The sequence below is a fragment of the Myotis lucifugus genome, unplaced genomic scaffold, assembly GCF_000147115.1.
Source record: "Myotis lucifugus unplaced genomic scaffold, Myoluc2.0 scaffold_542, whole genome shotgun sequence".
Taxonomy (NCBI): domain Eukaryota; kingdom Metazoa; phylum Chordata; class Mammalia; order Chiroptera; family Vespertilionidae; genus Myotis; species Myotis lucifugus.
In genome coordinates, this window is record NW_005871590.1 from 230332 (window position 1) to 255806 (window position 25475).

At 52.5% G+C, this 25475-nt stretch overlaps 1 protein-coding gene across 3 annotated transcripts in view; it reads right to left on the reverse strand.

Annotated features, from left to right (window-relative positions):
• Window positions 1–25475, reverse strand: part of WWC3 (WWC family member 3) — a 74302-nt gene that overhangs the window by 13397 nt on the left and 35430 nt on the right. For 2 of the 3 annotated variants that reach the window (XM_006104110.2, XM_023745434.1), the window contains 11 exons: window positions 25401–25474; window positions 16212–16454; window positions 15725–15814; window positions 14299–14870; window positions 8379–8499; window positions 7162–7236; window positions 6046–6132; window positions 5418–5610; window positions 3906–4112; window positions 3190–3329; window positions 1907–2072 (listed from right to left, as the gene is read on the reverse strand). In XM_006104110.2, the coding sequence (XP_006104172.1) occupies window positions 1907–2072; window positions 3190–3329; window positions 3906–4112; window positions 5418–5610; window positions 6046–6132; window positions 7162–7236; window positions 8379–8499; window positions 14299–14870; window positions 15725–15814; window positions 16212–16454; window positions 25401–25474 (1968 nt within the window). Of the gene's footprint in view, window positions 1–1031; window positions 1232–1906; window positions 2073–3189; window positions 3330–3905; window positions 4113–5417; window positions 5611–6045; window positions 6133–7161; window positions 7237–8378; window positions 8500–14298; window positions 14871–15724; window positions 15815–16211; window positions 16455–25400; window position 25475 lie in introns of all 3 variants that reach the window. The other variant, XR_002826579.1, reaches the window with a different exon arrangement.

Below are 25475 nucleotides of genomic sequence, written 5' to 3' on the forward strand. Positions count from 1 at the left end.
CCCACCACCTACTTCCCCTCTCTATGAGTCTACTCTCGTCCCCTCAGGTTAGTGCAGTCATACAGTCAGTACGTGTCCTCTTCTGACTGGCTTATTTCACTTAGCACAGTGTCTTTGAGGGTCATCCATGTGTAGCATGTGACGTGCTTTCCTTTTTAAGGCTAATGCTTTATTGCACACATACACCACATCTTCTTTATCCATCCACCCATCAGTGCACACTTGGGTTGGTTCCACCTCTTGGCTACTGTAAATAACGCTGCTGTGAACACAGGTGTGCAAATATCTCGAGGAGACCTGCTTTCAGTTGTTTGGATGTATATCCAATCGTGGGATTGCTCGGTCATGTGGAGTTCTGTTTAATTTTTTGCGGAACCTCCACACTGTTTTCCATAGTGGCTACACCATTTTACAATCCTGACCTTTCTAAAATGTAAATGCAAATTTGCATTTCTAAACGTCAGTCCTTTCTAAGATGGTAAATCTTTCAGAAACGTAAAGCCCGCGTCTCCACCATCTCCTCGTGCAGTAGCGTCTTTGATCCTCAAACACCGATTTCACTGGTTGCCCTCTCTGGTGCCTGCCTCCCCCAGGGCAGGACTTCCGGTTTCTGCGCTGCTGCCTCTGTGATGCCCAGCAGCTGCCCACACACACGTGGAGGGAGAGAACGCAAACGCAGAGAGGACCTAACTATCAGGGCATCTAGGTGAAGGCATATGGGTCTTCGTTGTATTAGTCTCGCAACTTTTCCATAGATTGGAAGTGTTTTAAAATGACAAGTTGACTCGGCCGGCGTGGCTCAGTGGTTGAGCATCGACCAATGAACCAGGAGGTCACAGTTTGATTCCCGGTCAGGGCACATGCCCGGGTTGTGGGCTCGATCCCCAGTAGGGGGCGTGCAGGAGGCAGCCGATCCATGATTCTCTCTCATCATGGATGTTTCTCTCTCTTTCCCTCTCCCTTCCTCTCTGAAATCAATAATAATCTATTAAAAGAGAAAAAAAAAGAGAAGTTGGAGGAGTGGGACACACGTACTAGCCTCCCACAGCCACTCCCTGGGATCTGGGCCAACGCTTGCGAAGGGGTTCCGAAGTCAGCCGAGCCCCCATCTCCTCGGAGGTGGCGGCGCATGCGCTGTGGCCTGGGAAGCTCCGAGGGGGCAGGCTTCACTTCTCTCGGTGTTTGTGTTGGGAGTAAGGTCGGGTGCATGGTGATAAGATGTTTTGATGAGCTGAACAGTTTGGGAACAAAGTTTCCATAGAGCCTTGATGCGGTACCTCCCAGCTGCACTGCTTCCCTTAGAGTCTAAGGCTTAGACATTTGTCCCCGAAAGCCTGAAAGGTGGCCTCCCTGAAGATGTGGCGATGGCCACAACTAAGATCAGGTGAACAGAGGGGGCAAAAGGACGCTCCACTGTTCCTGACATCCCGAAGGGAGAAGAGCAAGTGTCCAAAACCGCGAGTCCCCCTCCACGCCCCCAACAGCCTGCACTGTGGGTGGCCCTGGAGATGGGACGGGGTCATCCCCAGACGGCAGGTGAAGGAGTGGAAGTCAACCCTTTTCCCAACTAGTTGCCTTCTTTCTCATTTGAATTTCACACACATTCCTAAGGTCCCGGTCACTGAGCTGAAGCCGGTCCCGGCTTTCCCTCGGCTCTCAGTGAAACAGCGCCTTCACATTCGCCCCTAGTCCAACAGCACATCCCCCTCAGTCACGGTCACTAGGGCTGTCGCTCAGTCACATGTGTCATTCTACTGCGTCTGAGCCTGTCAGCTTCGGTTGCCTTGGCCCTCTCCCCACCCGTTCCCTCGGTTTCACCTGAAGGGTGTGTGTGGGGCGCTGTCCGCCGGGCGCTGTTTGGCAAAGCCTCTGGGGTTCCTGACAACCCCTCGTCCCTTCTGCTTACCTTCGGAGGAGGGGGCTGGCGCTTCTCGGGGTGGTAAGGATCTGCCTGGCCCGCGATCGGGTGTCCGTGGATGGGGTCCACGCCGCTGCAGCAGGGCTCCGGGTGCGGGGGGCTGGTCTGGGTGTAGCTGCTGCAGCCGCTGTCCACCGAGTCGGCCTGCCAGCTCCTGGAGGCAGACATGGCAAAAGCGCATGGAACGCTCACCCTAGGGCGGTCCCTGCTGCCTTCAGGGCGCAGCAACAGAGACGCCAGGACTGGCTTCCGACCGCTGCAGCTGCTCTCCTTATAAAAGTGCACTCACGGCTTCCAGGGGAGACAATGCCACAAGGCCTTTCATTAAGAGGCTCTGTCTGCCTTTATCACCCAACTGCGCCCCGTGAACATGCCAGAATCCCGAAGCCCCTCCCCAGGCCCCTCCCAGCTTCCTGCCTGGCCCCGAACACAGTGCGCTCCCCTCAGCCACGCACCGCCCTCCAACCTCCGTAAAAGACAGTCCTCTCAAATAAAGCTGGGGAGAGCTACAGGAGGCAGCGGGAAGCTCTGGAAATGGGATGCTCCTTATGGAAAACCGTGGAAGGGAAGCCACGTGAGCGCCTCTGGGAAGGATGGGACAGAAGCCGATTCACTGGAGCTGCTGGGCATCTGAATGGTTGCTCTGTGCAGGCGGCGCTGTACCGCGCCGAGGGCTCCCCGACAGGCCGCTTCCGGCAAAGCGGAAGAGCCATCCCGAGGTTCCGCCTGGATGAAATCCCCAGACCGGGTGAACCCGCAGAGCTGCCGGCACATCAGCGGCCGCAGGGGCTGGGGAAGGAGGGAGGGCTGACTGCTAATGGGTGTGGGGTTTCTTTCTGGCCCGATGAAAACTGATTGTGGTGATGGTGGCACAGCTCTGAGACTGTACTCCAAACCACCGGATTGTCCGCTTTAAATGGCTGAATTGTACGGCAGGTAGATTATATCTCAATACAGCTGTTAAAAAACTTAAAGGGACCGTATTGTATTCACTGCTGGCAGAGCAGAGTCACTCAATAGTCTCGCTCTTTAAGAGAAATCCCGGAACAGAAGGGGAAGGGGAAAAGCCTCCACGGAGAGCAGGGGGCAGGGGTCACAGTCCTGCCCGAGCTCAGCATCCAGTTCCCCCCGAGAATCAGCTTCTCCGAAGAATCGCCCAGCACTTGCTACAGAGTGTGAATGAGCAAAGCAACTTGTTCCCAGAGCCACAGCCGACCGACACCGACACAGCCACGCCTCGTCCCCTCCCTGCCACTTTCCAGGATCCTCACCGCTCGGATCGGGCCTCGGTCTGCTCCTCCTTCCGTTCCATCTCCTCCGTGTACTCCAGCTTCACACGCTCCTCGGCCAGCTCTCTCTCCACTGCCTGCAGCTGGGCTGTGGTTCTGGCCAGCAGCACCGTCACCGCGTCCTGGGGGAGGACAGGGACATGTCTGAGAACCAGCTCAGACCGACAGGCATGGCGCCCACCCCTCACTGAGGCCCTTCCTCCCGGCTGGTGGCCGCCCTCGGCTGCTCTCCCCAGTGTTGGTAGCAGGCTTCCTGTAGCTGAAGGTTCACGTTTAAAAACAACCCATGTGCCATTCATGATCATGAACGTGTTCATGTTAAAAAACACGATCATGCCGGGCCAGCGTGGCTCAGTGGTTGAGCGTCAATCCATGAACCAGAAGTTCACGGTTCGATTCCTGGTCAGGGCACAGGCCCGGGTTGCGGGCTCCATCCCCAGTATGGGGCGTGCAGGAGGCAGGCGATCCATGATTCTCTCATCATTGGTGTTTCTCTCTCTCCCTCTCCCTTCCTCTCTCTGTAAAAATCAATTAAAACTATTTTAAAAAAAGACACTATCATGAATAGCCATGCACACCGAGACATTCCATTTCTATGACTTCCCTTGAAACTGCGGCTTCTGAGAGGCCCTTCCCTGATAACAGCCCGTCTCAAGCCAGGAAGCGGAGCGAGCTGCTCCGGAGCCAGGCACACGCACCGTCTTCCCAGCGGCAGCGGCCGCAGCAGTGGCAGCAGCGGCGGCGGCGGCAGCGGTGTGCACGGGGTCCCGGGCACCGCTCTTCTCGGCCCGCTGGCTCTCCTTCAGCCGGGGCGGCTCGGGGCTGGTGAACACCTGCACCGCGTACCAGTGCAGCTGCATTTCACTCGGGCCGCTGCAGTTGGCCAAGTTAATCTGAGCAATGCCCTGCGCGGTGTTCAAAAGAAACAGAACAGGCAGTGAGTGATTTCCACTAAAACACCAACACGAATCTTCTGGAACATCCAGGTCACCCCAATCCTGACCAGAGAGGAGGTCAAATGTTTCACCCCATTCAAAGGGCTGCAATCAAATGAGAGTGGTTACAGAGGACCCTAATGGGGACAGGGACGGCTCCTCCATTGCTTGTTCAGCCCAATCAGAAAGCACCAGAAGCCCGGCCCGTGTGGCTCAGTGGTTGAGCATCAACCTATGAACCAGAAGTCATGGTTCCAGGGCACATGCCCGGGTTGTGGGCTCGATCCCCAGTAGGGGGCGTGCAGGAGGCAGCCAATCCATGATTCTCTCTCCTCATTGACGTTTCTCTCTCTCTCCCCCTTCCTCTCTGAAATCATTAGAAATATTTTTTTTAAAGAAAGCTAGAAGGGGAACAGGGGCTGAGAATGGCCACCCTGGAGTGCTGGGTCGGGCTCAGGGTCTGCCGCTTGTGGAGCAGCTGATGACCTCAGGGATTTCGGAAACCAGAGAGGCCTGGCTGACCTCTCCAATGGCTAATTCTGCTGCTGCGGGGCCAGGAACAAAGGGCAATATTCCAGCCTTGGACAGAAAGCACTCTGGCCGCAAGCCCTGGGCGGGCAGTGGGTGGCCCGGGCCTGGCGGCAGACTGCCCGGTAAAATATAGGGCATCCAGGTGAATCTGACTTCCAAATAAGCACCGGTTTTTTTAAGTATCAGCATGTCCCCAATCCTGTATGGAACATACCTGTACTCAAAAGGTATCTATAGTTTACTTGAAATCCAAATTTAACAGACCATCCTATGTTCTTATTTGCCAACCCGACGTAGTTCCCTCGACTAAAAATGGGGATAATTTAAAAGCTGTCAAGTAGGAGCTCTGCAAGTGTTATTTGAGAGAATGTACAAAACACGTGACAGCACAGCTGGTTTGTCGTCCCCTTCTGTCCTCCCAGTTACAGAGACCCTTAACAGGACAACGTCTAAGCAACCCATCACAGGAAACCAGAAGGAGGAGACAGAGAGGAAAGAAGGGAGGGAGACAGGGGAAGGAATGAAGGGAGGGAGAGAGGGTGACAAAGACAAAGAAAGCAGAGAGACAAAGAAAGGAAGACAGACAAAGACTAAGAAAGAAACAGAGAAGAACAAAAGACGAGGGATGAAGAAAGAATGGCAGACAAAGAAAGAAAGCATGAGGGAAAAACAAAGGAAGGAGGGAAGCAGGGAAGGGAGAAGACAGGAGGGGGGGAGGGGAGCTTGCACATGCGCAGGCCATACCAGCAGTTCTTCCTGCAGCTGCGGATTCACGGAACACACATATAATTGAAGGGACTTCAACGTCAACATGCTTGAGTGCACAGGGATTCTGAAAACGTCATTAAATACCAGGGGGGCCTGGAATTCCACCGCCTTGGAGCAGTAGGTGTCTGGTGTGCTGGAGTCCAGCGACGGCAAGTAGACGCGGACGTGTCTGGAAGCAGAGAGGAGAGAAGCACAGATCAGGCTACTGAGGGTCTGCACGATTCACGCACAGACACGTGTTTCACTCTTTGGACGCCCGTGGGCGGCAATGCCAGGTCTTCCAGACAAAGTCCTTTTCTCAGCTAAGAGGAAGCAGGGGGTGAGCAAGTCCCAGGGAGCCCTCAGCCACCTCCACGGGCACCTCATCAGCTCACAGAGCTGAGTGTGGCTTCGTCACCACCCAGCCCAGTGACCCCGGTGGGTGTTTTAGGTCCAAATGCGGCCAATAAGGAGCACTTGGCCCTTTGTTAGTGTCGCTGCAGCACAAGCAGCCCGGCTCCATGAACTTCATCTGCCTCGCACAACAAAGCAGACTCTTTCGAGAACTGACAGCCCCGCTTTTCGAACCAGACTCCCTGGTTTGACTGTCAGTTCGGCTTCTTACATCTTGCAGTCCTCCTTCACGGCCAGCCCCGCGAGGTTCTTCAGCTGGAGCACTTTCACGAGGAGACACTCGCTGCCACTGTCGTGCCTGGAAAATAACACAGCAATTCTTCAGCCACACGTGCCCACGGTGTACAAATGCTTCTGACTGAACTACAGCAGCGGCCCCCAAGGGAGGGCGATCCTGCCGCACCCCACCCCGGGGGGCATGTGCAATGTCTGGAGATAGTTTCTACTGTGCGGACTGGGGAGGGGGCCCGGCAGCTAGTGGGTGGAGACCAGAGATGCTGCTCAGCACCCTACTGCGCACAGCACGGCCCCTGTAACAAAGAAGGATCCGGTCCCCAATGTCACTGGTGCCAACGCTGAGAAACACTCAACTGAAATGACAAGAGCGAGCGAAAGGAAACCTGGGGCCTGCATGCCCCGCCTTGTTGGTCTGAGCTCGATTGAAACTACAGTGGGGCCTTGACTTACGAGTTTAATTCGTTCTGTGACGGAGCTCGTAACTCAAATTACTCGTATGTCAAATCAAAAGTGAACGAGTGAGACACGCGATGCTGAGCTGATGTGGCGTTCACTGTGACATTCACTGCGCCAACTAGCGGTGGGGTATCTGAAGCTGGCTCGTAACCCGAATTTTAGCTCGCAACTCAAAGCAAAAAATCGGCCGAGAAACGGCTCATATCTCGAAAAACTCGTTAGTTGGGACACTCGTAAGTCAAGGCCCCACTGTAATTAGAAACCAAAAAGGCACGTTTGCAAACCAGCTGGTCCCTTGCTCTGGGGAGCAGGGGCCGGCCTGCTGCCTGTGCCAGACTGAACCAACTCGGCGCCAGCTTGCCAGAGAACTCTCCCAAGAGCCCACCCTGCGTGATGGCCCCGAAGCCCCGGCTGCACAAGGTGACAGTTCCCAGCTGTGACTCTCAGTGCTCCTTCCCGCCACCTGCGTCCCTCACCAGGACCACTGCAGCGGGCTCGGGGTATCAGGATGGGTGAGCAGCCCCCTATCGCCGGGTCCCTCCATCCTTCTGGCCTGAGCGTGGGGTGTGAGTGGCCGGCGGCCCCAATCTACAGAGCATCGCTACAGCACCAGGAAGGAGCCCGCCGTACTCACCAATAGCCCACGTGGATCTGTGGCCCTTCCATGGCGCGAGTGTCTCCCTGTGCGGGCTCCTCAGCATCTTCAGTCCTGAGCACAAGCGGGAAGTCACAGGGTTAGCGCCCAGGCACTGCTGAGCGCAGCCTTTGCGCAAGCTCTCTCTGGTCAGGGGTGCTTGGTACTGAGAGCAGCTTTTATTCAATTGCGACATAAGCCCTGGCCGGGGTGGCTCTGTGGCTAGAGCGTCAGCCTGCGGACTGAAAGGTCCTGGCTTCGATTCCGGCCAAGGGCATGTACCTCAGTTGCAGGCTCAATCCCCAGCCCTGGTCGGGGCCCATGCGGGAGGCAACCCATCAATGTGTCTCTCTCACATTGATGTTCCCCTCTCTCTGCCTCTCCTCCCTTCCACTCTCTCTAAAAATCAATGGGAAAATATCCTCAAGTGAGGAGCAACAACAACAAAAATGACGGCATAATAAATTCTTCAGTGACTGTAGGGCACAGCAGTCCCCGGGTCCATGCTGCATCTCACTGGGTACCTGCCCGTGAACTGCTGTGTTTCAGAATAGAACTTTGCGAACCTTTCAAAGCCACATGTGACATTCAGGGCAAAGCTCAAACGTGAACTTCTGAAACGTTAACAGCAAGTGAGATGAAACCATGGCGGGAAGGGAACCAAGGAAAAATAGGTCCCTGTAGGGATCCTCCTTTCCAGCTCCACTGGGCTGAAGCCTGAAAGCCCCCAGGGCCAGAGAGTGGTCGCCCCAGAATTTCAGGACGAGGCCCAGCCTCCAAACTCCTCTGAAGCCAGACTCTTCCGTGCAGGTTGTGATGGCCCACCCTCCAACCTGGAGAGGAGCCAGAAAAAAGAAGCGCCCCTCGCCCTGGCTGGTGTTTCTCAGTGGTTAGAGCATCAGCCTGAGCACGGAAAGGTCATGGGTTCAATTCAGGTCAAGGGCAAGTACCTCGGTTGCAGATTCAATCTTGGGCCACAGTCAGGGTGCATGGGAGAACCAATCAATGCCTCTCTCTCATATAGATGTTTCTCTCTCTACCCCTCCCCCTCCCTTCCACTCTCTCTTAAAAAAAATCAGTGGGAAAAATATCTTTGGGTGAGGATGCACAACACCAAGGCCCAGGATGTGGGAGGCCCCATATGGGTCCCTTTAGCGCTGAGTGGTCGAGCTGCGGGACGGCTGCGGAGGGAGCAGGAGGGAAGGTCAGCTTCTAACCTTTTGGCTGGAGGTTCAAATACGCCGCTGTCGGTGGCCAGGGAGTAGTCCGACAGGCACGCGGACACGCGGCGCCCTCTCCTCTCCAGCCTCCTGGCGCCGTCTTCTCGAAGAGTCACTGCTACAAACGAGAGCCATGCGGGGTCAGGAGACAGCGCGGGGGACGGAGACCACGGTGCCCAGGAACGCACCCTGGGTGCCAGCCCAGACACGGCTACTGCGGCCCAGAAACACGCCGTCGCGTGCGTGCATGTGTTTAAATACGTTGCACGCGATTTGTTTTTAAACAAAAAATTGAAGCAATCGACTTCTGGCTACTTCTGTAAAAGCTCCTTGAACTGTTGTAAGTCTCCTGTCACCTCCTAAGTGAGGGCAGAGGACATGCGAGGGCGGTGGAGCCCCTTCGCGTTGCGCTTGAGAGACTGTCGCACTCATGGAGGACGTGTCACCCCGAAGGCGGACAGCGGCTGCCCTGGCCGACTGGGTGCGCATTTTTCACTTCCTTCTTTATGCCGTTCGGTATTTTCCATATTTTATACAATAAACATGTGCTAGCGTTTCATAACCAGAAAACAACATTATTAAAAAGTACCCAAATAAACCCTAACAAAAGGTAGTGACTTTCGAGTCAGAGGACACTGTAGGATGCAGACTCAGCCTTTGAAAACGTGCCCTTGAATCCTGTCCATCAAGCTGCAGTGCCCCCCCACTCCCGTCCCCCCCTCCCCACCCGGCAGCCCAGCTCCGTGTCCAGAATCACTGTCCTGGGGTTAGGATGCTCCCGTTCCTGGGCAGCTTGCTTTTGTCTCCTATCTATTTTAATCAAGAGCCAAAGGTGACCAGGGCATCTTCCCTTTCACCATTTCCTCAGCTGGTCCGTCCTTCCCTCTTAGCACCAAGTGCCTTTTAGCAAAACCAATTGGCCCGGCCGGCGTGGCTCAGTGGTTGAGCGTCGACCTATGTACCAGGTCAGGGTGCCATTCCCAGTCAGGGCACGTGCCCGGGTTGCGGGCCTGATCCCCAGTGGGGGGCGTGTAGGAGGCAGCTGATCTATGATTCTCTCTCATCACTGTTGTTCCTCTCTCTCCCTCTCCCTTCCACTCTGAAATCAATAAAAATATATTAAAAAATAAAATACAAATAGGCCCACCATGTTCCTGCCGCACGTGTGAACGTGTCCCAGGCCCCCACTGGGCCTCGCCCTGCCGTGGGGGCGCCTCCTGCTAATAACGCTGGCCCTCTGCGTCTCTGTGCTTTTCTTCCGCCATCTAAGCTCAGGAAACTGAGAATCTAGGCAGCTGCCCACCTCCAACTTGAGGGAAATGACGAGTTCACCTGTGACCATCTCCCTTTTCAACCAAACTACGGTTCACACACCAATGAAATCCAAACATGGTCAACCACACACAGAACAGAGGGGCCGTGGTCCTTGGTCTCAGTCTCAACTGCAGCCGGGAGCTGGCCTTCCAGAGGCTCCCCCCGGGCCGGGCCAGAAGCCGGCCCCGCTCCCGGGGTGGCTGGAGCCACTGACTCACACTGTAGCTCAGGGTTCCCAAGTCTAGCTCTTGTCATCACCCTTGCCATCTGGAAGGACACAAAGTCCCCGGCTCTGAATTGCAGATGGAACCCTCCGGTTTAATGCATGGATCCCAGCACACGAAAACTGCTATTGCTACTCCCAGCCCTGACACTCGGCAGGGCTCCGACATGGCCTTCTGTTCCTTTGAGGCAGGGGTGGGGAACCTTTTCCTGCCAATGGCCACAGGGAGATTTGTAACATCATTCTCGGGCCCTACAAAATCACACCTTAAACATGAGCCTGCTCTATTTGGTCAGACATTGAATGAGCTCACCCCTAATGCCTTGGAGGGCCAGACCCCATGGTTTCGCAGGCCTCATACGGCCCGAGGGCTGGACGTTCCCACCCCTGCTTTAAGGGAGTAACACCGCGCTATAAGCGCTTCTAGTAACGCTGATGGTGCGACTCGGACAAGTTTCTCTCTCGTTGCAAGGCGGATGAAGAAACAAAGGAAATGAAGGAATTCCTCCTCAGTGACCCCAGGCTCAGCCACTGAAACACGGAGCAACCGGGAGCAGAGCTGGCAGCAGGAATGCGGTAAGCAGTTGCCCTGGGTGAGAAGAGAGCGCACAGCAGCCCCCTCCCGGCGGACCCAGCAGCCCGCTGGCAGGCTGCAAGGCAACAGATGCACAGCGAGATGGGCCAGGGGAGCAATGCCCGAGGTCAGGGATAAACATCTTCCGAACAGTCATTTTCTAGATTTCACCTTTTCATCATTAAAGACAGACAGACAGACACTGAGACCTAAGGACATCAACACTACTTGACAAAAAGAAAAGATAATGAAAATCACACTGTGAGCAAAGCTGCCACTTCGCATATTAAAATCATGAAAGCCATTAAAAATCTGGGGGAGCCCAGCTGGTGTGGTTCACTGGTTGAGCATCGACCCATGAACCAGGAGGTCAGGGTTCAATTCCTGGTCAGGACACAGGCCCAGGTCGTGGGCTCGGTCCCGTGGGGGGCGTGCAGGAGGCAGCCGATCGATGATTCTCTCTCATCATGGATGTTTCTTTCTCTCTCTCTCCCCCTTCCTCTCTCTGAAATCAATTTTAAAAAGCATTAAAAATGTATATATATAAATTATATTTTTTAAAAAGTCTGGGGGGAAATATATAGAAGAATAAAGACTTCACGCTTTTAGAAAAGTTCTTCCTTACACAACTTTAGCAGGCATGGATATTAATGCTGAAATCATAATCACGGCAATTGCTGAACTTCATGAAAGTACAACTATGAGCTGTGCCCCTTGCCCACCCCCCGAGCATCCTGAATACACGGGTTCACTGGATGAAGATGTGCCACAGCCTGACCAACAAGGTGAATGAAGGAGAATCCAAGGTCACTTACAGTGAGCGCTTCTGTCGTGTCGCATGAGAAAAAGAGATAAAAAAGAGCACAAAGTGAAAAAACGGCAGAATTGGGGCCAACAATTTTAAACAAAGTATGAATATAATAAAAACATCAAGGAACAGATAAGCAAAGTCAAGGAGTTCATGGATTTAGATTAGCAAATGCCAATGGGAAAGAAAAAATGGAAAGTATTTCAAAATGATGACACATTGGACTTCTGAAATTCAGGGAAGATAAAACTGTAGCAAAAATGTAAAAAATGTTACAGATTACAATCTGTTGCCGTACTTCTCTGTACCACCTTGTTCCTTCAAACTAGTTTGAAACGTAACAGAAGATATTATATCCTCGGGCTTGCCTTGTATGCTTGGGCAATTTTGAATTTTATCTTCCTACAATTTTATCTAACTAAAGCTTGCTTGAGGTCAAACTTAGACTGTACCTAGCGAGACTGGCACGGAAAGTCAGAGGGAACTATGTGACCTTGGGTTTCAGAAATGAAGGGCAGGGTAACATAACGAGTGCTAAGGTCCTCGCCAACTTTGCGAAGCGACAATGACTCTGGGATCGGGCATGTCCACAAGCACCAAGGGAAGCAAGGAGTCACCCGTGTCCTTGCCTGAAACTGGTTACCCAGCCCAGCCCTCTGGGGGCACCCACCAGCACCCATTCACTGGGTCATTTCTAATTTGTAAGGATCTGTCAACTGACAGTGTCATGCAGGAATACACCACCAGGTGGCAGTATCTGACAACAGCATGAGCAACAACCTTTCGGTCTAAGCTTGAAGCATTGTAATGTAGGCCACAAAGGGGAAGGGAAGAACTAAGAAATCAGAATCAGAAATTAAGTCAGCTCTTCTCTTTCCCACCCTGTCTTTCCCCTGACCCAGAAGGGCCCTTGGGCCTCGTGTGGATCCCTGCAGAATGAGACTCATACTCTCATGTCTCAGCCTTTAAAGAGGAGTTGGCAGGGGGGCAGGGGCACTGAGACAGTAAGCTTCAGCAACAACAGATGTGCACTTCAGTCCTTATTTTGAATTTTCTTTTGGAAATGAAAGGAGTAAACACGGAGCCCTGAACCTGTGATTATAAAGAACAACAAAGCGCATGAAGATCACCTGTTTATGTAAATGACAGAAACAGTGCGTCTGGGGATAGGAGAGGTGTGTTTGCAAACACCGAGGGGAAGATAAAATGATAGATGCCAAAAAGCCCCGGGGCTGCCTCTGAACAGAATGAGTCTCTGGTTAAATATGTAAGAGTTAACAGAGGCTATTATTTTATACTAGAGGCCTGGTGCATGGATTTGTACACATTGAAAGGAAATTAATTAGAAGGTGACTGGTGGGGCGGGACTGGGCGAGATGGGCTGGACACACCGTGGAGCCAACCTCCCACGGTCCCTCCCCAGCCGGCCGCACCTGGGGCGGTGCCAGGGCTCGAAGGGCATCTGCGGAGTGAGTGGGGTCCCTCCGGCAGGTGGGGTCCCTCAGCCTGGCCTGTAGGGATCAGGCCAAAACTGGCAGTCCAACATCTCCCAAGGAGTCCCAGAGTGCAAGAGGGCACTCTACCAAGCTGCTGTCACTCGTCTGCCCTCTGTGGGCAGTGTGCATCATAGCTACCAGCCAGTCGGCCGGTCAGCCGGTTTCTTAGGCTTTTATATATAGAGATGTATATATAGTAACCAGCATGGTTATGTGCAAAAAAACTCATGGGTAGAATGGTGGTGAATGGAAGAGCCCATAAAGATCACCTCATTCAAAGGCGGGAAAGCCAGGACTCAGTCATGTCTGGGGATGTGCTCAAAGCCACCCACCTGGCAAGTCCACCAGGCAGGGCTCAGAAGCCGGGTCTCCGAGGCTGTTCCCACGACACAGCCTGGTTCTGTATTCACGTTTGATTTCTACCCTTTGCTGCTAAACTACTCAACAGTATGCGGTCAGGACCTCGGCCTCAGCACTACTGCCGTCTGGGCTGGACCACTCTCTCTCCGTGGCGGGGCGCCCCGCACTGCAGGGCTGAGCAGCATCCTGGTCTCCGCCCACTGGCTGCCAGCAGCACCTCCCGCCAGGAGCTGCATGACCAGCGACTGAATGGCCGAAGCTCCCTGTGGCTCCGCTTCTCGGTCTGAATTCCACCAGAGACATGGGTCTGGGAGAAATGACTGGTGCTCACCAGCACAGCTTTTGAAATGATGCCAATTATTTTCACTTCCACTCTCGACAGAACTACAGCCTTGAAAACTACAAGGACGCAGGATGAGGAGATGGAGTCATAAAGACAAGGGAAGTAGAGATTTCCCTGCGGCTGGGCCCCGGCACCTCTCTATCTGCCTCTGAATATATAGGGTGTCCCAAAATTCACGCAAGATTTGAATTTTGCGTGAGCATTAACAACAACAACAACAACAACAAATAAAAGCCTAATTTTACTTGGTTTATTGAATCAGATTCTAATATCTGTTGCCCTTTGATTTCAATCCCTTCGATTTGATAAGCATCACCAAGTACCAATGATGGCCCAGGAGCAGGGACAACGAAGACCAATGAAGACCACGGCTTTGCATATGTGCCAGCAAAGCCGTGGAGGCCATTTACCTGATGTGCTATTCCATACATAACCCTATACTGTATCCTTTATGAATCAATAAAAAATTTACAATTTTTAATTATAAACCTGTGTTTTCTATCAAAATTACTTCTTGCATGAATTTTGGGACACCCTATAGAAGACTGTGTGGCTCTTCTCGTCTTCAAGGATTGAGCACATCCTGACAACAAGCCGAACACCTGGGCAAGACTCCTTTGCCAATTTCAATGGCCTTTCCAGGACAGAGCGGGAAGGCCCCTCCGCGTCCTCTCAATGGTGCTGAACTTAAAGCTCGCTGTCACTGAAGACTCATCGTGCCCTTACACACCATTTCTTCCCTGAATCAGAAGACTTCCTCCCAGGGCCCGGGAGACCCACAGGACTTGTCCATACTTACTTGTACCAGTGGCGATGGCTGCCACTTGGGGTCCTCGCTCGCGAGGTCCTTCCCCATCCCCAGGGAATGCATTCGGTGGTGGCAGGGACGCTGCGCCCTGCAAGTCTTCCTCTCCCAGAGCCGAGGCCTGAGCCCGTAGTCTGTCTAGGGTGCCCAGGCCGGGCACCTCCAAATTGTCACCCATCGGGGCCAGAGGCGAGTCCCGAGAGGGTGGGAGGAAGGGCGTGTCTAGGGGCGAGCTCGGGGGAGACAGGGAGGACAGGGAGGAGCGGGAGGACAGGGACGCCAGGGACTGGGGCGTGTCCAGGGAGCGCCTCTGCTTGTGGAAGCCCGGGGGAACCTGGGGTTCGGAGAAGGGGGCCTCTCGTCCCAGGGAGTCGAAGGGAATCAGATCAAAGCGCAAAAGCTGGCTGCACTCCGCGGCGTCCGGCTTGTCGTACTGGGGCAGGCCGTAGATGTCGGTGAAGCTGATGGAGCTCAAGGAGCCCCGGCTGGAGGCCAGCGAGCCCCGGCTGGAGGCCAGGGACCCCCGGCTGCTCCCCGAAGACACCGTCAGGGTGCTGGCAGACAGGCTGAAACGAGAGCGCCCGCACCCTTAGGAAAGCCGCCCTGCGATGGGCGCAGCGAGCAGCCAGTCTGTTCCCGAGGGAACAGGGCCTGCCTCGTCCTGCGTGAACCGCAGCGGGACTGTCAACACCTGCGAGCGCCAGGAGGCACTTGCAGTGATATGCCCTTTGTTTCCTGGGTGTCGGAGGGAGACTAGCTAACATCAGGAGTCAAGCCTGAGTTCCCGGTCCAGCTGCAAGGCAGGCTAGCAGAGTCCACGTGGCCAACTCCTTGCCCTTTCCAGCTTCCCACTTTCTCACAGGGGCTGCGACAAACAGTTCCTACCTCCTGGCATTCTTTCGAGGAACAGCAGAAAAGTACACACAGAAAGCCTTACCATCGTGCTTCCCAATACAGCAAGGACTTGGAAACCAGACCTATGATTGAGCATCCAAGTCATATTTTAAAATACCCATAACAAAAAAACTATATCCATACCATTTTTTTAAAAAGCTTAAATAATAAGGTCCGTGTGCATGTTTGTAGATGGACATACACCCCCTAAAGCTGGGAATTACAAAATCCTTGGAGAAATTTGACTTCAGACTTGTTATTCTGCAGCCAAGTTGGGTCATATGCCTTGAATCATGTATTAGCAGCTCCTCTTAAAAATACAATGTACCCACTTTTCCGTCTTTTACATCCCTTCCGGTTCTAAGTTCTGGTGGAGAAAACCAAGCTGAAGGAATTGTGAAGTTCACGGACATGTTATTATAACATGGTATTCATAACATGGTAGTGAAGGATAGCTTTCTCGTTTAAAGGCGCCTACCTTTTCAACTTGATAATGCAGTGGAGCTTTCTCTTTAAAGGCACCTACCTTTTTAACTGGGACTGGAGATAGGATGTTAAGCGAGTAGCTTCTTCCAGCTGCATAAGCAGACAATTTCTTTTTTCCTGAAGTAGAATCCTGTGGGTAAGAGAACAGTCCATTGGTGGATTTCAAAGACAGCGAGTATATTTTCCTAACAAAAACTTCAACTATAAACTCCCCACAGTGATTTTAGTTCGAATGGCTAAATTCTTTAAAGCACGTCTAAGTCCTAGATGCCCAAATAACAGAGACTGCCCCTGACTTGCTTGAAAATGTACCACCGGCGCCCTGACCAGTGCCTGATGCCCTATAAAAGCTCAATAGATGGTGGGTGGACAGGTGGGTAGACAGAGGGGAGGCACACATTCCCTCCACCTTCTCTGCTTGGGGAGGAAGCAGGCCAGGCAGTAGCTGCCCTAACCAACAGCCTAGCTTTGCGAGTTGGTTCTTTACTGGCAGCTGGGCCTGCGCCTGGACGGCGAGGCCAGCCCACCTCTCCGTGGCGCCCTGCACGGAGGTGGCCCGCGCGCACTGGATCTCCTCCTCCAGGCGCCTCCGCTCCTCCTCCAGGCGGGCCGTGTCCTCCGCCGGCCGGCTCTGCTGGACGATGAGCTGCAGCTCCTGCAGCAGGGCCTCCTTCTCCTTGATGAGCTGCAGCCGGTCCCGGTCGGCCTCGGCCATGCCCGGCCACGACTCGTTCTCGAGCTGCGCCAGCTGCTGCTGGATATTTGAGACTCTGCAAGAAACGGAAACAGAGAAATCCACGAACTTACAAAACTGTCTTCGCGCGTTCTCGGCACCAGGCACTGATTCGAAAAACTCACTCCGCTATGTAAACACTGCATGGTTGCACAGAGTGACCCTTCAGTCGCAGCAATGAGGAATCGGGGAGCGATGTGGAAAAAAGTGACGTGTGAGTCCTTCGCATAATCTCCCCTGGTCTGGCCCATCGGGCTTGTGTCAAAGACCTGACACGAGGCTGCAGTCCTCCCCACACCCGTGTGCTCTGTGGTTTCGGACTTGTGGTTTCCTGCGCGGTCCTGTCCCAGAGCAGGAGGCAGCTGGCTCTTTTCTCCCCACCTCCCATCACCACCCGCTAAAACCACTGGACACATGGGCGGGCCTTCCAGCTCCTGCCTGCTGAGCTGCTGACACCTGCCTTGAGAAAGCACAGGCGACTGTACCCATCACAGCGCTTCTGAGGGAGGAGCCCGGGGCTCTGTGGGCTCTCTCCTGCCTCAGGGACCTTGACTGTGTGTGAACTTCCAAACGCCATGCAGACAGCAGACAGTCACCAAAAGCTGACTGCGCGGAGCAGTGGACGCACGCGCCAGCAGGTGCAGGGGGGGCGGGAGGCAGCCCCGGTGAGCGTGGGCATGAGCGTGGCACGAGCTAATCAGCCACACTGAATGTGTCAGCACCATCAGCCTCGAGGTGCAAAATACAGACTCTGTTGTCCCTTTCCACACACCTAAATGCCCACATGTTTGCCCAGCAAACAGAATGCACCACTTTTGTGTCCTGGGGTTGTTGGCAAATGCAGATTAAGTGAAATAGATGTGGCTTGTATTTTCAGAGTATCCTCTGAATGCAGAAATAGAATTTTTTAAACATTTTTACTAGAGGCCCGGTGCACAAAATTCATGCACCTGGCGATGCCCGCTTATGTTTGATACCCTCTGCTTTCTGGCAGCCTGGCTGGTCTGGAGGATGTTCACTGGCCTTGGGGCTCTCAGGGGCTTGCATTACGCACTGATGTGACGATCCTCACAAAAATGGGAATGGCAGGCATGCTCCTGAGGCTCCCAGTTCCCGTGCCCAGGGCCTGTGTCACTATGCAAAGCTGGCATCCTGCCTGCGGGATCCAGACTTCAGAATCCTTCTCAACACTGTTCTCCCTGCAGGTACCGCCAATTGACGTGCTGGCCAGCCCTGCACCAAGCAGGGCTCCTCCTGAACTAGACATGCACATGGGGACCATCACTCGGCTACCTGACCAGGCAAGACTCCTTCAAGTACCAAACCAGTGAGAAAACTCACAGTAGACAGGTTATAGTTTAAATGTACACATTTTGCTCACATCCAACTGCCCAATACGGTAAAGAAAATAGTTGAATGTCAGTAGCTTTATTAGACACGTTCTTTTCTAACTTAAAACTCATTTCCTGAGAATATGTTGAAAAATGGCGCCAGATCATGTCACTGAAAAAACTAATGACAGAGGCAGCTGAATAGAGCTAGCAATCTAACTGGGGTTAGGTGTCCACCGATGTCTAATTAGTGTAATTAAAATTTATGGCAGTCATATAACCGATGCCCAAGGAAAATATACTCCAGGCAGACCCACAAATAAACTAGTGCCAAATCAGACAGTATACCCAATGAAATTTCTGGAACATTCTACCATAGAGCAAGACAAGTCAAAGGTAAGGAATAAATATAAAAGAGATGAAGAACAATGAGCAAATCCATTGTGTCCTCGTAACTTTCCATTTCAATTTAGTGGATCCACGGGAAGCCTAGCTGAGCCCAGCTAAAGTCAGCATTGCCTTGTAATATGCACTAATTCTTATACATACACTGAAAGCAGGCGTATTTTAGAATCAGGCCTTTTGAGATTTCTGAGGTTTATACATGGGATCAAGATTCCATTTGAGCCCGGCTGGCATGGCTCAGTGGTTGAGCATCGACCTATGAACCAGGAAGTCACGGTTCGATTCCCGGTCAGGGCACATGCCCAGGTTGCGGGGCTCGATCCCCAGTGGGGGCGTGCAGGAGGCGGCCAATCAATGATTCTTTCTCATCACTGATGTTTCTGTCGCCCTCTCCCTCTCCCTTCCTCTCTGAAATCAATAAAGATATATATATTTTTTAAAAGATTGCATTTGAGTTGGCTCCAGGTTAGCAGCCATGCTTACCAGGATTCTCGTTGCTGAAAGTGGCAGAAGAAGCAAGCTAGATAACCCTACTCTTTCCCAGAAAACCTCAAGGAACACCACTATCAGAAAAGAAAATGAGGCAGAAAAGGGGAATTATATGAGGGAGGAGAGGCAAAGGGCAAATTTCAAAAGTTCTGCCCACTGTGGGCGTTAAACAAGTAGTACCGTGGCCCAACTTCAACACGGTACCATAAGTTTCCACAGCTGGCGAGAAAGACCTGCAAAGACACACGCTGAGGGACGACCTCGGGAGCAGAAACAAAATCTGGATGGAGCTGACTTCCTGCAGCACATCTGGAAAAGCTGTTTGGGCTGTGCCGAACACTAGGCCGGCATGTCTGCGCTTAAGAATCGTGCTTTTCAAAAACGAATTCCATTTCACAATGATGCGAATGACTGCGTGTCCATTTCAGAGCCGTACGTGAGTCTGAAGAATACTGGCCTCTGCTGCATAGTGCGATTTCTTTCCCTGTAGCCGCACTCCGGACGCAGCCACTGGGGGCCTGCTCTCAGCCAGGTCGGGAGGCACATGTGTCTGTCTGTCTACCCTGGAAGCCAAAAGCTCTAGAAGGATTCCTTCGATGATCCCTTGTACATTCGCCAAGAGACGGACAAGACGGCTTTGCCCCAACAACAATACGCCTTGTCTACCACGCTGCGGGCCTGGAAACGAGCCACCCCGGGAGCAGCCGAGTGTGGCAGGGTAACTGGAGGAAACAGGCCCGCCTGGGGCCGAGCACGGCTGCGCAGTCCCGACGTCCCTGCACATCCACGCCGAGCAGCTGGCCCAGGGTCGGAACCCTCCTGCGAGCGCATCATCCGATTCTGGGTAACACAGCAGAAACTTTCCAGAAAGCCTCTTTTCTGAAAATCACTTCAGTGAAATTAAATACATGGAAGCAAAGTGAGGTCATGATGCAAGTTTACAAAAAAGACACTTTTCCAAGTTCATTTTTAAAGAGAACTGAGCGCAACTTCAAATTGGCGAGGATTCTTTTTCTCCCTGCAAGTCAACTGTGTTTTTTATTGATTCCCACTTTTGATAGGTAATACATTGTTCGGCCTATGTACAACCTCTCACGAATGCCTCTAAAAGCTTTAAAATCTGTGTCCCTGTGCTCACGGCAGAGAGAGAGGAAAGGCGAGCCTCCGTCCAGCATTCCTGTTTCATGCTGATTATGTGACTTCCAAGTTGGATTCCCCGAACAGGTCTAACGTGGACAGAAGTGAAATAGGACTCGATTTTCCTTTCGTATTTTGGCCCAAATGCCTTTTTGGTTACAACCCCGGCACCAGGAAACCATGAATGGAAACCGCATTTATGCTGCAGCTGCTGCTCGGACCCTCACAATTCACATGAAAATCTTAAATGGGACTTGAATTTTTCCAAGAAAAAAAAATGCACTTTCTGTATTACACAGCTTTGAGGCATTTGAACATATCCAGAGTAACCTCCAGGCATTCGGCGCGTTCCTGAAATACTGCTGCTTTCAGAACGCAAGTGGCGGCCCAGGCAAGCCTCGGTCCCACGCGACCGTGATGCGACGAGACGTGACGGAGCGGCATCAGCCAAGCCGCGGCCATCAGATGTCAGTCACAGCCACAGATCTGAGGCTCCTTAAGTCCGCTCTCCTTCGTTTCCTTTGTGTAAATATCCATTTAAATAAAAAGCAAGCGCTCAAGAACATCTCAGCTGAGATCTAAGAGGAACGATGAGATCACTTCAGCTGCTTGAACTAAATATCGATCAGCCAGTGTCCACTCAGCTCATCTCCTTAGTCTACATGGGAAATTCGAGAAGTCTGGATCTAGAATGTGCGGTGTAAGGGTCTACTGATAGCCCAGCATTCCTCCCTGCCCTCACATCTTTGCCTGTTTGAATTACAGATCCTCAGAGCCACAACTTTAAATGAAAAGCAGGCCGTCTGCAGGCCTCCTCTCGGCCTGAATGGGGAGGAGGGAGCTACAACGTGAGGGACGCCTGCCTTTGTTTCTCACAGCCAAGCTCCACCCCCACAACCCAGAGACACAGTCACTTGAGAAATGAAGAAAAATCCAAGCGACTGATCAAATTCCACTGGAATCCTCACACCACACTCATTCCTGACAACGGATGAACAGCAGGACCCATCCTGGCAACAAACACTAAGACACAGCGAAGCTGGATGGGCCGAATGTTTTGTTCCTATCTGGACTGCGCGCGTTTCTATGGAAACAGCTACAGTTTGTGCACAGTTCTGGAACAAGTGCTCTTAGGTTAAAAATAAGGAGCCATCTGCGTCATCGACATTTCTTCCAGGAGACCTGCTCTTCCAAACTGGCCTTGAAAAATTCCAAAATTTTTAACCAATAAAGTTTAACCAATATCCCTATCATAAGGCCCAAGGTGGCGCTCCTGCAGGGGAAGGAAGAGGCACTTGTTTGGACACATCTCATGTGACCGGAGTTGAAAACACAAAACTAGTCATGACAGGGGTGGTTTGGTCTGGAGAAGTCTCTAGAAATCATACTACCATTTGCAATTATGAGTTCCACTTCCACCAACATCCTTTCAATTCAAATACATACGAAACCCCTCATTGTCCACAATACCATAATTTAAAAATATATTTTTATTGATTTCAGAGAGGAAGGGAGAGGGAGAGAGAGAGAAACATCAATGATGAGAGAGAATCATGGATGGGCTGCCTCCTGCACGCCCCATGCCGGGGATCGGGCCTGCAACCACTGAGCCACGCCGGCCGGGCCACAACACTGCATTTTGATGATTTCCCAACTCTGGAAAAAAATCTCACCTCTAGATACACAAGTGAAGCCGTACACACATGCAGAAACTTCTCCCGGTTTAGAAATGGCAGAGCCCGGGAGGTTTTGCATGGAGAGCAACACGGGCCAGGTTCTGGGGATTAGGACATGGGCATCTCGGGGCGCCGCTATTCCGCCTGCTCCAGGCACTATGTGAGCAGTCTGCCGGGCAGCGTTGAGGCCGGCATGTCTGGGAACAGCGAGGGGGCCCACGCGGCTGGAGCAAGGCGAGTGAGCAGGACGGGGCAGCGGGCTAATGCCCCGAGTCAGCAGACCACCTGTTCCTCCAGGCCCGTGTTGTCCACACACAGTAGGGATTCAGGAGCAAGACAAGAGGAAGGTTTTACAGCTGTGGCGCTACTGATGCCTGGGCCACCTGGGTCTTCGCTCTGGAGCCGTCTTGTACCTTGTGGGTTGTCTAGCAGCATCCCTGGGCCCCACCCACTTGGTGCCTGCAGCCACAACAAACAAAAATGTCCTCTGGGGGCAAAAATCACCCATGGATGGTTGAGAGCCTCTGCGAACAGAGGAATGATGGGATCTCACATGCTTTGAAAGGATCACTTGTCTGAAAAAAAATTCAGACGGCAATTTCAATAAGCCAAAGTCACGCACCACCAGTGCGAAACCGCACCGTTGTCACCATGACAACGGAGAGAATGTCTCCGCCCATTACGCTACTAAGATTTATAGAATGATGATATTTAATGGTGTTAAGGAGATACAGAAACCAGGAGGCTCGATCCCGTCGGTGGCAGTGTAAAGCGGGTAAGTCATTTCGGAAGGCGATTTGGTGACATCTTTTACAACTGTCAATACACCTGTCTCTAGACCCAGACATCCATCGCAAGGCTGGCCTGTTAACAGATGGGCTCTGCTTGTGAAAAGGGAAAACAGCAGCCATCTAGCTGTCCATCCAGAGAGGGGTGCTTATCACACGACAGAAGCTGTGCATCACGTGACGCTCAACTACAGTGGCCTTAGCTTATTTCCATGTTTACATGAAAGACTGCAAGGCTTCGCACTCAGCCATTAACAGTGGGAGGTGGGGTAAAACGGGCAAGGTGGATGCTCTCTATTGATTGTGCCTTTGACAAAAACAGTGTATGCATGTATGATTATGCGATAAAAATAAGGAAAATGCATGTGCATATATGCATGTATATATGTAAACATGAATGTGTTGTGTGTGTTCAAGCATGCATATATACCCTGGCGTGTGTGCATGTGTGTATATGTGTGCGCATGTATGTGCGTGTGTGCACACACACCCATACACAACCAGGGTATCCCTGCTCCATATTTCCATTAGTTGTGAAGGAGTTTATCTCTCGAACAGGTTAAAGACCTCATGTGATCACACCACACAAAGAACACAATTCCTTCAAAACACCTGGAGCAGGGCAGGTGCTGAGCGGAAGTACAATCTCCCAGTTTCCCAGCAGTGTCGCTATGGGGGTGAAGCTACGGGGGTCACCCACACAGACCAGCTGCTGGAAATCACCCAGGGATGGCGCCGCTAAGATGTCACAGTCCTGTAGCACAGAGCCGGGGTCCTCAGCCTGGGCACTGGTGCCACCTGGGGGAGACCATCCTTTGTGTGGGGGCGTCCTGTGCAGTGTAGGATGGGGAACAGCACCCCTGGTGGCCGCCCACCACAGCCAAAATGCTCCTCCCCCGGACGTCTGTGCTACGCATCCCTGTTTTTTAAATGTTGCCAGTGCAGCCCCGAAAGGCCTTTCTCAGGAGCCCCTACTGTCCCACAAAGGTTGAAATGCTGGGACAAGCCCGGCCGGTGTTGCTCAGTGGTTGAGCACTGACATATGAATCAGGAGGTCACAGTTCAATTCCTGGTCACGACACATGCCCGGGTTGAGGGCTCGATCCCCAGTGTGGGGCATGCAGGAGGCAGCCGATCCATGATTCTCTCTCATCATTGATGTTTCTCTCTCTCTCCCTCTCCTTCCTCTCTGAAATCAATAAAAATATATATTTTAAAAAAGAAAGAAAAGAAAGGCTGGGCCAGGACCCCGCTCCAGTGCAGTGTCTTTTGCCACAGTCCCTGCGATCCTAAAACACTGCACTTACTGGACAGACACTGGGGAAGGGCGGTGTCCTCCCGAGTTATTTTCTCAAATTCTTAACTTTTTACCCAAATGCGTTACCTCCGCATACCAGCTCTAGAAAACAACGATATCACTTGCTATGTTTGGTAAATGCCACAGCCAAACACGTAACAATTATGCTCCCAAGTGCAGCAACCACCTAGTGTCTGCGTTTTGGACAACACAGCACATTCCAGCACCCACAGTGTGCAGCTCCAGTAGGAACGTGTGCCGACACGCGGGGCGCTCCGGAGGGACAGTCACCCTGACCAAGCCCAGCAGCTGGGAGGAGGAAGGAGCCGCCGCGGGGAATCTGAGCTCCCAGATCAGCACGCGGCCGCCCCGGCTTGGGGCTTGGCCGAGCTCCGCGTAGGAATGGGAAGCCCCCCACCAATACCTCGGGGAAAGCCGGGAAGATGGGGGAGAGCGGGGAGAGCACCCGGGCGGGCGAACAAAGGCCCATGTCAGCCCCAGCCGGCCCTCCAGCGGGGAGTCAGATGATCTGCTTTTGTTGCTATTTTTACATTTTAGAAAAAGGCAACAAAGTGCGTTTGCAGACCTCCATGAATGATACAGTAGACCGAGCCGGCCCAACCCCAACGCTGAGCTTCCGGACAGGACCCTGCACCCACGGGCATGCCGCGCCTCCTCTCCCACCCCCCAAAAGAACTTTAAAAAGATACGCTTTATAGCTTTTCCGAAGCACATATCTCGAAAATATTTGGTTTTAAGACTCTTTCCAGAATGAAAAAGAGAGAGATTCTAAACAGAGGGCATGAAAGCGAGGGCAGGGTCAGCATTGGAAGCAGGGACCCTGCAGGGGTGAGGTGACACCCTAAACTCCCGTGTCACCGGTGGCAACTACACACGGCCTCTCCATTCTGCCCGTGCCCCGTGGCTAAGGCTGGGAGCGGGGAGAGGAAAGACAACCTTGGAAATGCACAAACAAGGTCAAGTCTCGATGTTCAGGAGGCAGGTGATGTACAACACAGGTTAACAGAAACGCCCGCCTGTCCCTTCTCTCCGTCAAAATGAACTGGGTTGGGTCCTGCTATCACCTGTCGACCTAATCCTTACTGAATTATCTTTCAACCCCAAATGTGTGACTTTTCCCATTAACCTATAGAGTTAGAAGCCACATGTGAAGAGACAAAACCATTTTGCTTAACCTGGTCTGAGGGGCTGCTGCTCAGATGAAAGGGGGGAGGAGGGGGAAGGAAGGGAAGGAGAAAAGGGAGGGAGGGAGGGAGGGAAGGGAGGGCGGTAGAAAGTTCTGAACTACCCGAGAGGACAAGGAAAGCTGAAAAAGTCTGTATTTTTATTAAATCATGTCTTTTATACCTATTTGCAATGTTGAGAATGTCACCATTTTAAATGCACGTGAAATCTGGTCTATGTATTCAGAAGCGACACAAAAAAGGAGATGTTTTACTTTATATTCTGTCGGACTCTGCTTTCCAAATACAGTGGGGCCTTGACTTACAAGTTTAATTCATTCCGTGACGGAGCTCGTAACTCAAATTACTCGTATGTCAAATCTTAAAGTAAACAAGTGAGACACGTGATGCTGGGCTGATGTGGCGTTCACTGTGACGTTCGCTGCGCCAACTAGCAGTGGGGTATCTGAAGCTGGCTCGTAACCCGAATTTTAGCTCGCAACTCAAAGCAAAAAATCGGCTGAGAGACGGCTCGTATCTCGAAAAACTCGTTAGTTGGGACACTTGTAAGTCAAGGCCCCACTGTAAGTGGGCAGTCACACCTGGGAATGCTGCAGCCAGTCTCCCTGCGGAGAAAGGAGGGGTAGCAAGCGGGACGCGCAGAGGAGCGGCCTACCTCTTCCTGGCCTCCTCGTACTGCCAGTTCAGCCGGACGCGGTCCACAAGTCTTGTTTTATCGTCGAAGACAAAC